This window comes from Myotis lucifugus, unplaced genomic scaffold (assembly GCF_000147115.1).
Source record: "Myotis lucifugus unplaced genomic scaffold, Myoluc2.0 scaffold_98, whole genome shotgun sequence".
Taxonomy (NCBI): Eukaryota; Metazoa; Chordata; class Mammalia; order Chiroptera; family Vespertilionidae; genus Myotis; species Myotis lucifugus.
Genome location: NW_005871146.1, coordinates 3,010,995 through 3,022,732, shown reverse-complemented (window position 1 = coordinate 3,022,732; position 11,738 = coordinate 3,010,995). Strand labels below are relative to the sequence as shown.

The window sequence follows — 11,738 nt, the reverse complement described above, 5'->3', positions numbered from 1 at the left end:
TTCTCTAGTAATCCCTTAAAAAATAATTGCAGACCCAAACCTCTGGCCTCCAGCACATTTTCCACTTGATTAGAGGCCTTTGTGAGGTAGGGAAAGACCTGCAGACTTGTACATTGTGCAGAGGCCTGAAATGTCCAGCTGGGATTTTTTCCATCAAAAGGGGATTTTAGTAAAACCATTATCAGGGGCTTAAAGGAGAAAAGCTGTTGAGCTGCAAGTGAGGGGGAGATTAGCCTTAGCAGGTTTGCTTTGGGCACCAGTGGAAGGGTGGGAAGGTATTCGTAGCCCCTTGCACACAAGTGCCTTAGTTTCTCTGCAGGTTCCCGGCAGGTACCGAAGTTCGAATGGACACAGGAGTGGGAACTAAGGGGCTTGGGAAGGGCACAGGCGGCTTAAACTCTGGGCCATCAAGGGGAAGGCAACCAAATCAGGGAGGATTGCAAGGTAATGTATGAGTCCTGTTTGGTGGTGTGTAAGAGGCCGTAAGACTTGCTTCATTACAGGTTATGTGTGTCTATGTCACCTGGAATCCCCCCACCACAGCCCTCTCCGTGCCCCTCTTCACTCTCCACAGACGGCAATAGGAAATTAAGAACCCCAGAAGTGGCTGGTTACTTTAAAGAGCAAATAGATGCCTGTGTGGGCACCTTTGTTTTTGTGAGGGAGGGACTGAGAAGACAGAGGAAGGTTACGAAAACAGCAGCAGTGGCCGCCCAGTCTGCAAATAAGCGTCCAGGCGGTGTGGATTTGCGACTGTGCTCTCGGGTGAGGCTTTGGGGAATGTCACCTAAAATAGAATCTCTGTCTTCTTGGGATGACAAGAGCCGTCAGTTATACCTTCTGGGCCAGGACGGAGTGTGGGAGCCTGAGTTGTGGGGTTGGTGGGTGGTGTCCGTCACTGGAGCAGACTGCTGCCTGAAGGGCCTGTGTGAGGGCATCTCTCAGAGCCTGCCCTGGAAACACTTGCTTTCTGTTCCTCCCTGTAGACACTGTCGTCCTTGCTTGTCCCCTGTGAAAACGGGACAGTGGGTAAAACACAGCGTTCATCCTGGCTGCCATGGGCACATTGGCACACCAGTGGCTGAGGCGGGTGCAGGGTCTGAGCAGGACGTTTCGGTCTGTGCTGCCATCATCCCCCACCCATTCCCTCATCACAGGTTCACCTCTGGCCAGCCTGGCGGCCTATTGGTCGAAATTTGTGTCTCGAGTCAGATTCAGACAACGAAAGAAAGAGAGCCTGTCTTCTTGAAACATGTGCATGCCCAGGCGAGCTGATCTTGAGACTGCAAATCGAAGAGCAGCCCTCCCAGTTCACCCTGAGGATCACTTTTAGGCATGGCTGGTGGTTCCTGGTCCCCACTCTCCCTCACTTAATTTCATGTACTGTGTCTTTATCCTCCTGGCTCCTCACCTGTCCTGTGCTTCCTCCTCCTCTGCTTCATGTGGAATGATAGATACATGGTCTCTTTTTCATTCCTCTACCTCCTCTTTTCTTTATTGGGGTTGTTTTCCCCAAATCTGTATTCATTTGGTATGGTCACTAACAATGGCAGGGTTCACCCAGGGACTTATAAAGCACCCAGGGGCTTGTCTGCTTTTGTAAGACCTTCATGGATGGTGCCAGGAATGGCAATCTGCTTCATGTCTGGGCCCTGAGTTCCAGAAACATCCTTCCTCTCTTCTTCTCTAACCAGAACTGATCTTTGTATCACGGAGCTAATGAGCTGTGCCTCATCCAGCTAATACAGCTTGGTAGGAGTTGCCACAGGGGATTTCCGTCTTCCACCTTCCACATTTTTATTCCATATTTGCCCCAAATGCCCTTTGGGTTCATGCTTTGATTCCCTGAGGCTAGGCTACTGAGTTGCAAGAGGGTAAGAGCCCAAAGGCCTTTCTTCCCTCATTGTGTATTTTATGGAATCTGGCCAAGTTGGCTCAGAAGTTTTTCTCTTTAATTTCTGCTACCTTTTCCTAAGGTCTATGTTCCATAGGAGGACTTTAAAGTGAGCAAACTTACTTCTTTATCAGGGCCCTTAATCATTTTCAGTTTCATAGATACTCTTAGATTTTATAAAGTTGTTTCATCTGGGCAAATAAAGATACTAATTTTAATAATAAAAAATAGATACTCCTAAAATTTTTAAAATATTTTTGTTTTTCCTCAAAAGATCTTTAGAATTTTTCATCACAGAGAATACACTTTCTATTTTTTGTAATAAACTAGCACTTTTGCTCTTGCTATTAAAATTGGTATCTTCACGTATGACTAAAAATTTTCCCCATTTGTTCCCTCATACTTCCCAAATATGACAATCTAACAGGATTTGAATGAGATGGTCTTTAAGAAAAAGGAGCTGATGTCTCATTCCCATGGCTACCCAAAGCAGAGAGCTGCTGGCTAAACCCAGAACCTTTATGAGGGGGCTGCATCTGTTAACTTGCTCCAAAAAACAAAGTGCTCAGCACCTAGGTTCCTTTGAGTAGTTTCACTGATGTCTTAAAATTCCATTTCATCTTTTTGGCGACATGAAATTCCCTTCTGTTAAGTCTTACACCTGGGGAAATTCTTTTTGGGGTGTGCGGCAGGGGACCGAAGGTGGCCAGCGGGCAGTAGTCAGAGGGAGGCTGTAGCGCCCCACTGGAAATAGCCAACTCACAGGCAATGCTGCCGCCTGCTGACAAAACACAGGATTTGCAGACTTTGTGGATAAATAAATTTCATTTTTTCACTTTCCATCTTCCACATTGAGAAACAAACATTTAGTTTTGCATTAACTGTACATTTTCTTCCTCATAGTGGACCCTAAAATTGTCTTAATAACCTTGAGGTAAAGAAAAATACAAGGTGGGACTTCCAGCTCCTAACACTGATGTGGGCACAATTCATAGCTGCATCACAGTGGGAGGGTGAATTGTGTGAGCGGGTGGGAGGCGTTTTTTGGTTTTGGGGGGCGATGGGAGAGGTCAAGGAACAATCCAGGAGACAAAAATGATTTCCCACCCCTGCCTCTCAATAAAGTGTAGTGCTTGACCTCTATATCCTAACTTGCATGTACACATTTTTATTTCTAAAGTAAGCAGTGATGAGGCTGTGTGCTGAAACCCTGTTCAGGCTTACGGTGGTGAATTTCTGCAGTTCTTCTTGTGATTGCACTGAGAATGAGACCTGCATGTATGGAAAAAAGGCCAGCTGCCTTCCTTTGGGTTACGCTGTTCTGATTGTCGCCTTTTGACTCTGAGCTCAAGTGCAGACACCAGCTAGAGTTGGGAGAACCAGTCATCTCTTCCAGGCTCAGAAAATGTGAAGGCCTCCTACAAGCTTCATGAAACTCAGGAGACCACAGAACCTGGCTGTACTGTTTTTACAGATTCCTAAAACAGTTTAAATTTGTGCGCTTGAAATGAACTAGAAGAATTGGAAATTGTCACTTTAATTTTGTCATTTTCATATTGTTTGCTAGTCCTTTTTTGGGGGGGGGTAGTTCACAAAAGTGGGCTTTTGAGCTATGAAGCTAAGGTTTAAAATACTGAAGGCATCTAAGAACATTAAAAATCTGAGGGGTTTAACTATTGTAATCCTGTTCTTATTTTACCCATCTGTCTAAATTTAGCCTCGGTGATTTTACTAGATTCTTAGGAATGTCAGGACTCGCCCTCCTCCCCAGCCCCCATTTAGAGAGCACTTCTCAAAAAACAAACTGGAAGCAGGAGGCAGCTATTCCTGAGGTAAAGATTTCCTAAAGATAAATATTATGGATGTTTGTGGTAAACATTTTCATACCCTTTTTGTATGAGGAAAACAATGATTTCCAAGCCATATTGAGTAATTCCACACTATTTATTAAAAAAATTAATCTAGTCTCAAAGATCTATTTTCCCACGGTCTAATTCCATTAACTTGGATCCATGATGATTATTGACAGACAGCTGTGTGCTAGACCTGATCCTTCTGGAGTGTGGATTACATAAATTGAGGAGTAATAAACATAAGAGGCTGCCCAATATTAACAAATTAGACCCTTTTACTCTTACTAGACAAGAGGGATTTGTAACTAAAACATCTGTGAAGTCAAGCCCTTTTATCCTTGCATGAAAATAGTGTTCCCACACTCAATTCTACTTTATAAAAGGATTGCATGACATACACTTGTAAATGTCTTAAACGTGTGGAAGTTCTTAGCTTTGAGGCTATTACAAACCCAGACTTCCAGTGTTTGTACATCACATTACTGTTTGTCACAAAGCAGTGTTTTAGAAACTGGTTCAAGACCTCTGAGGATAACAGGTGACAGATCTGACACTACTAGCTACTTGGATACCCTATAGCCCATTTACCAACTTGTACTAGTTTTGGCTTCTTGAATAGCCCTATATATAATGCTTGCAAATCATGTATATCTGTGTTTGCATAATTTAATAGTAGTAACCTCCAGCATTTGGTTTTTTTTTTTTTTTTTTTACTCCCAAAGAAAATATGCTCTGGTTCACCATTTTTCTGAAGCAAGGGATCAGGACAGCGCTTTGCAATGTCTCAGGGAAAGATCAAAGAGCTACCTGCATGTCGATCACTCTTGCATGTGGTCATTAAAGCCTGGAGCAGCCCTGGTTCTGATATTGACTCTTCATATCACCTAGGCACGATCTTTTCACCCTTGCCAAGCCTCTTTCCCCATTTATGAAATTAAACGTACAATCCCTGCCAGATTTGGGAAAACAGAAACTTTGAGACAGAGAATTTAGTGTTATGACTAAATTCTTCCAGCAGACCACATTCACATCCCTAACAGTCTCACCTGGGTTTCTTTCCTGCTACTGGAGATCTCATTCTTCTCTTCTTTGTAATTGAGACTGTTTTCCACTATCACAAATAAAAGCAAACTTACAAGAATATGTAGCATTTGTCTTTCAAACAATTCAAGTGCAAAAGTAATGCAATAATAAAAGCTTGCCTTAAAAAAAAAAAAAAGTACTTTTTTGGGTTAACAAACAGCAGGCAGGGGAATCCCACTTCTACTCGCTTTTATTTGAGGGGATGCTAAACATACCCCAGCTCTGGTGCTGCGCAGTTGAGACCTCAAGCTTACTTTCTCATGCACCTGGACTAGAAGACTTGGCTTTACCTCGCACCCAATGTGCTGGGTGGGTATAGGCACCACCCCCAGGTGAAATCAGAGCAATCCTTGGAAAAGAGAAAAAGACTGAAACTGATCATCTGTGGACATTTAAACTTGCCAGTTGTCTAGAAATACCCCTTTTTTACCCAAGACTGAGAGTAACATATGGTCTTAGTCTGAGTGTGCACTTACCTTTGATAAGGTCTAAATTATTAATAGTTGGCACTGATCCAAGTATGAATGTTTCATGTTTCACAACATTCAGTTTTCAAAAGATTTGCTACCTAATATTTGAATACATACGTGGATGAAAGTGAGATAAATGTGTGGTCTAAGCATCAGCTTAAGTTTGTAGCCTTTTTTCCCCCCAATTTTTTTTCCCAATTTCAAATCCTGTGCTTTACACATGATACACATTAATAATAAAAAGCCTTACCCCTGACTCCTCAGGGGTTCACAGTGGCACAAAATTTAGGTCTTGCCCTCTAGTAAAGGGATATAATTAACATTTAAAAGGGAGCAGTGTTTGCTGCAGGGAAGAGAAAAGACAACAGAGGGGACAACTCCTAGATGGCTTTCTATAGCCCCCGTGCACAGCAGAGCAGCCAGGGGCTCTCAGGGACTGGGAAAAGCTGGTTGTCAGAAGCTACATGAGGTCTTGGTTTTGTTTCACTAATCTGATGTTTTACTCAAAAGACTCTTACACTTGGGAAACAGTGGTCCCTGGAGGCCCCTACCCTTACCCCTTTGATAACCTGGGCTCGAATTCTCTAAGCCCAAGTGAAAGGTTTTCCATCCCAAGACCAGCATCTACCTGGTAACCACTGCAGGAAGCAGCAGGATTTGGGGAAAAGCCAGTCTCAATTTATATATCATGTGTCCTTATTGAAGACAGTTCTTACCTTTATAAAGAAACTCCATTAACAGGAACATTTGCTTCTTCAGGTCCTTGTTGTTGATTTAAATCATGAAAGAATATGAACAGTTTCAGTTTCCTTAACTATTTAAGGATGTACTGTAAGTTAGGCAAGCATCCTTGTCCCTGTTAGCAAATGTGGAATCAATCAAGTGGGCCCTCCCCCGCCTTAGGACTGAGGAATTCAGCAGGAAGGAGTCCATAGCTGAGAGAATTATGTAACACGCCCAGCTCTCTTAGCTAGAGGCCCACCATGGTCCTTAGGGGCTGAGAAACTGTCTGAACCCCACAGTTACATTTATAAATAATCTTTTCAATACAGACCTTACAGGGCTACTGCCCGATAAGACTTAGAAAAGAAAGGTATGTGGAACCCTGTCTTAACTACTACCCAAAGAGTTTTTCTTGAGGTTTATTAATTTGAGATGATAAAGTTTACAGACTTCCTACTTTGGTTTTTCAGTTCTGAAATTTTAGCAAATACCTGAACCAGGTTTTTTCTGTTATTCTTAAAATTACCCTTGACTTTTAACTTTTGTACCACCCACAAAATATGTATCAACTCATTTTCTTTAGTGCATCTATTCTTTAAAAGCATGTTCCATGCTTGTAGGTATGGTGGAGATTGAACCCCCTATGTCCTGCAGCATAAGCATGTCGACACTACTTAAATAGCTTCCACTCCTGTGAGGTTTCCTTACTGGGAACCAAGGTATGATAATAACTAAATCTCCTCATAGAGCAGAAGGGAGCTGGACTTCAGAAATGGACCTGGTTTGAGTTCTGGCTCCCCTCAACCAGTAGTGGGGTAACTTAAGGGAAATAGTATACTTCATTGGAAAAGCGTAACTCTTTCAGCAGGTTGCTTTGAGGACTAAAAGGAGAAGTACCATGCAAAGTACACTACAGGTTCTCAATACTTATTCCTTTTCTCCTATCCAAAAAGGTTGAGAGATAAGTTAACCTTGACTGATGAAAGTGGTTTATTCATCTTTCCCAGAGACACTGCAGATATATTAAGTATGCCTAGTTCAGGATGAGGACACTAGGCTCAGGATCTTTAACTTTCAAATATTAATTTACCAACCTTTTGTCAAGCTTGTATTTAACCTTTAGAGTAAAAACCAAACAAAACAGAGAAGCATAAAACCCTTCCAGTTACAGTTGGTAGGATTATTTGGGGTATTAAAATAAAGACTGTGGCCGTAACCGGTTTGGCTCAGTGGATAGAGTGTCAGCCTGTGGACTGAAGAGTCCCGGGTTCGATTCCGGTCAAGGGCATGTGCCTTGGTTGCGGGCACATCCCCAGTAGGAAGTGTGCAGGAGGCAGCTGATCCGATGTTTCTCTCATCGATGTTTCTAACTCTATCTCTCTCCCTTCCTCTCTGTAAAAAATCAATAAAATATATTTTTTTAAAAATGAAGACTGTGAGCACAGAGCCTAGGACTTAGGAGGTGCCCACATTTTTATTGACAATCTGTACAGCCATGCAGTCTCTTGGAAAAAGAAAAACAGTCGAAGAACCTACAGTTTATGTGACCTTCATGTATAGTAGTGTCAAATGCTAAATTAGAAAACTGACCCTAACTCAAAATCCCTACTTCTGACTAGGGTTCACACTCCCCCTGCACCCCCTTGCAGGCAGTAAGTACTGTAACCTAAAAGGGGAGAGAGCCACACCTTCCCCAAAGAAAAGGAAGATGGATTTAGTGTCAGGCTCAATTAGACCCAATTATGAAGGCTCTTCAAAAAGGAACAATGCAGCTTTTGTGATATGCTCAAGCAGAAGGCTTGGACATTGTACAAAGCAATCTTATCCAAGAGAAACCGGGTTCTAGCTCTCTTCCTGGAAAGAGGTGCTTATCCAGGAAAGTTTTATACCACTCTTATCAGCTGTTGCTGGGATCGGTACTTTTTGTTTAAAAAAATTTTTCAGAAACAACTATGAAAGATCTATGTGAACCAGGAATATAAATTACTTCGCTGTTTGAGCAGCATTTATACTCTTCCATCTCCAAAGTCCAACCACAGAATGTCAGATTATTTAGTTATTGTCTATCAAAGGGAATGCTTTGCTAAAATTGTTGGTTTTCATTTATCTGCCCCTAAATACAGTCTTAAGAACCCTCACCCTCAGCGTTGGAAGTGCTTAAAATGCAAATGTGCAGGAACTCCTGGCCAACCTCCCCATCCCCCAGCAAAGTGCTCAAATACAGCAGGCCTGGAGGAGAATGTTAAAAAGAGGGGTGGAACTGCCCTCCTCCTCTCCCTAGGACCCTCACTCACACTGAGAGATTCAGTATGCATGACTGAGCCAGCGAGCAAGGAAGCAGGGACAGCCCTCTTTTAACTTTTCTGAACAATGGCTTCAGTTCCCTTCAGCCTTCACCATTTCACATCCTCCCCACACCCACTCAAAGTGTAAAGAAACCCATCTTTCTTCCCCACTTCCATATCTCACGACCTGTTTTTTGAACATCACCCCTAGATGTAATTTCCACCCAAAGAAAAATTGGCTACTCTGAGGAAACTGTGACTCTTACAAATCTGGTTTTTAAAAAAGTTTCATTTTGTTCAGTTTCTGTAAATTTCCATTTTGTTGACAGTTGAAAACCAAATTATATAAATCTCCAATCTCACCATATTTCTAAAAACAAAACATTTAGATGTCAGTAGTAAACCTTATACAGATACATTTTTAACCATGAGCTTACTCATAGCACATAGGACACACCGAAGTCTATGTCTTATTTCCTTTTACTTGAAAGCACACAAACAGCACCTCTGACTTTGGCATGTACCCAAACACACTGCCTTCAAAATAATTCACAGATACAAGGGGTTTTTTTTGTGTGTTTTTTTTTTCAAAAACATACTTCATATTTCCTCTTTTATTATATAAATATCAGTTTAACCTTTTACTGTAAGAATATAAACGTTTTAAGAGGATCTTTGTTATTATTTATACAAATTCACAAACAGTACAATTAATTGATAAAGGTCTCTGGGTTTCTTTTAACTCCATGGTCTCGAATGTTGCTGTGGAGGATTCTAAAAAAAACAAACAAAAAAATCCAACAAAAATATACATCCTACTGAAAAGCGATTTTTTTTAAAGCCACAAGTCCCAACCCCCACCAAAATAAAGTCATCTACTCCTCCATTTAGAAACAGAATTTTTAAAACCCATAAACTCCCATTTTATTAACAGAACAGAGATAAGACATGAATTTCAGTCTCCTCCCCTTCACATTATAGCCCCAGGGGCTCTGCAGGCCAACTCTGCTCCTCTGCTTCCAACAGGAAGCCTCACTGTATGACCTTTTTTTGTGAGGAAACTTGGAAGAGGGTGAGGGTAGGGCAGAATTTGCATATATAATAATAATTTTCAAGACAATCTGCATCTCAAACAAACAAAACAGTCCAAACTCTCATTTCTCCCACACATTTGTGCTATAAATTAAGTCAAGATTTAGGAACGTCGTTGGGCTCTCAAATCCCAATGGACAAAGAGAAAAATAATTATAGCCAAAATGTGGAAGTGGGACATACTGAATGGATGGGGTGGGGAAGAAGCCAAAACAAAAAAGACACAAACGCAATGGGCATCTTTCCAGTCTAGGCACAAAAATGTTTTAGTCTCAAAATATCTCTCTTGTAGAATTCCAGGGCTTCAGAGAAAAAAGTAAACTAAAACGAGGTAGCCAGACATATATATATATAAAATTTATATATATATAATATATAGAATATATTCAGCAGAAAAAAAGGACCATGATTTCAAATCTCTTAAAAAAAGAAAAGAAAGGACAATAAAAAAATGAAATGAGCATGAATAGCAGAGTACTGTAAAAAGAGAAATGATGAGAAGAGACTGGGATTAGCTACAAAGTGGAAGAAGGGTGAAAAGGCCGTTGTAGTTGGGTTTGATTTCATACATTTCAAAATAAAAACCAGATCACAGTATTCAAATGAAAGCTTAAGTGAAGGCAGACATTTTCTTCAACTCCCCAGGGTCAAAGGACTAGTTACTCCCCACCCCCACCCCCATTTTGAAATGCAGCGCAGTGGGGATACAGTAGCTCAATCGGCCCCTCCATTCCCCAGTAGAGAGAAGTGGATAGGTAAGTAGCTGAGTCCTCTCTTCATCCTCAGGGAAAAAGAGAGGGGAGTACGGTAGGGGTAGCAGAGGAACCCCCAAAAGCAATGAATGGGCATGTAAGCAGGCGGGGATGCTGGAGGAGGGAGGAGAAAATGAGCCTGAGGCTTCGTGTCACTGTCCCATCTCATCCACTGCAATGATCTACGAATAAGTGTGCATGTGGAGTTGAGAGTGCAGGGAGGGTGGTGGTGACAGGATGATGAAGAGGGCGGGACAAGGGGAGTTGATGCTGCCACCCTCACCTGACCTTCTCACTGTCCGTCATCTGCCAGAGTCCCAGGTTGAGTACCTTGAGGCAGGGCAGCTGTGTGATGCGCTCCAGGCCGCGCTTGGTGATTCGGGTACAGCCATACAGGTCTATGCCAGTGAGCTGGCTCAGGTGCTCAGCAATCAGCTCCAGGCCCTTGTCGGTGATGCGCACACACTGCCCTATGTTGAGCGTGCGCAGCCCGTGCATCTGCCGCACCATGCGGTTGATGCCATCATCGCTGATATGGCAGGAGCAGAGGGAGAGTGACTTGAGGCCGTCCAGCCCCTGCGCTATGTAAGCCAGACTCTGGTCCCCCACCTTGTCACAGAAGGACACATCCAGTCCCGAGAGGCGCAGGCTGCCCATGGCCAGATGCATGATGCCCGTGTCACTGATGTTGTCACAGGAGCGCAGGTTAAGGCTGCGAAGGCTGCCCATGTGCGACAGGTGCAGGAGGCCTGCGTCGGAGATTCCTCCGCAGAAGCTGAGGTTGAGGAGCCTCAGGCCCGTCAGACCCCGGGAGATGTGCTTGAGAGAGAGATCCGTGAGCTTCTGGCAGTCCTGCAGCGTGAGCTGCTCCAGGCCCAGGCAGCCCTCCGCCGCGCTGCGCGTCATGCCGGCCAGGTGCCCGATGCCCACATCCGAGAGGTGGCGGCAGCTGCGAAGATTAAGGCTCTTGAGGCGCTGCAGGCCCCAGGCGATGAGCAGCAGGCCGGTGTTGGTGATGTTGCTGCAGCCCCCCAGCTCCAGCACCTCCAGGCCCTTGAGGTACTGGGCGATGCGGCCCAGGCTGCTGTCGGTGATCTGCTTGCAGAGGCTCAGGTTCAGGGCGCGCAGGGAGCTGATCTCCTGCACAAACGCGTGGCCCAGTCCGTTGTCGGTGAGGTTGTAGCAGCCACTCAGGTTGAGGCTCTCGATGTTGGCCATGCCCTGGATCACGTAGCTGAGGCTGCGGCGGAGGCTCAGGATCTGCACCCGGCGGATGCCCCGGGCCTGCAGGCTGGGGAACAGCGACGGGTTGGCCCGGCGCAGGTGCAGCTTGGCCTCCACCCCCCGCCACACCGACTTGTGGTAGGCGGCGTCCCGCCAGGCCGTGCACACCTGCGCCGCGCGCCCCTTGTCCCGGACGTCCAGGTAGCCGAAGATCATGGCCAGCAGCTCGGGGAACAAGCACGAGATGTGGGTCTCCATCTTCCTCCTCCCCCCTCCGCGGAGCCGGGGGGAGGAGGCGACGAGAGCGGTTCGCCCCGACCGCCGCCGCCGCCGCCGCCGCCGCTGCCTGGGGCCCAACGGAC

At 44.5% G+C, this 11,738-nt stretch overlaps 1 protein-coding gene across 6 annotated transcripts; it reads right to left on the bottom strand.

Moving 5' to 3' along the window:
* Nucleotides 1-226: 226 nt before the first annotated feature.
* On the bottom strand, nucleotides 227-11,732 carry FBXL14 (F-box and leucine rich repeat protein 14). Of its 6 annotated transcripts, XM_023756714.1 has the most exons (3): nucleotides 11,545-11,684; nucleotides 10,436-11,443; nucleotides 228-1,009 (listed from the first exon to the last, which is right to left on the bottom strand). In XM_023756714.1, exons 2-3 carry the CDS (start codon nucleotides 11,368-11,370, stop codon nucleotides 832-834), a joined length of 1,113 nt encoding a protein of 370 aa, XP_023612482.1. In that variant the 5' UTR covers nucleotides 11,371-11,443; nucleotides 11,545-11,684; the 3' UTR covers nucleotides 228-831. The 6 variants fall into 6 exon arrangements, with proteins under 6 accessions (XP_006092182.2, XP_023612480.1, XP_023612482.1 ...); XM_006092120.3 differs by having other exon boundaries at nucleotides 227-1,009; nucleotides 10,436-11,732; XM_023756712.1 differs by having other exon boundaries at nucleotides 227-1,009; nucleotides 10,441-11,732.
* Between the last annotated feature and the right edge of the window lie 6 nt (nucleotides 11,733-11,738).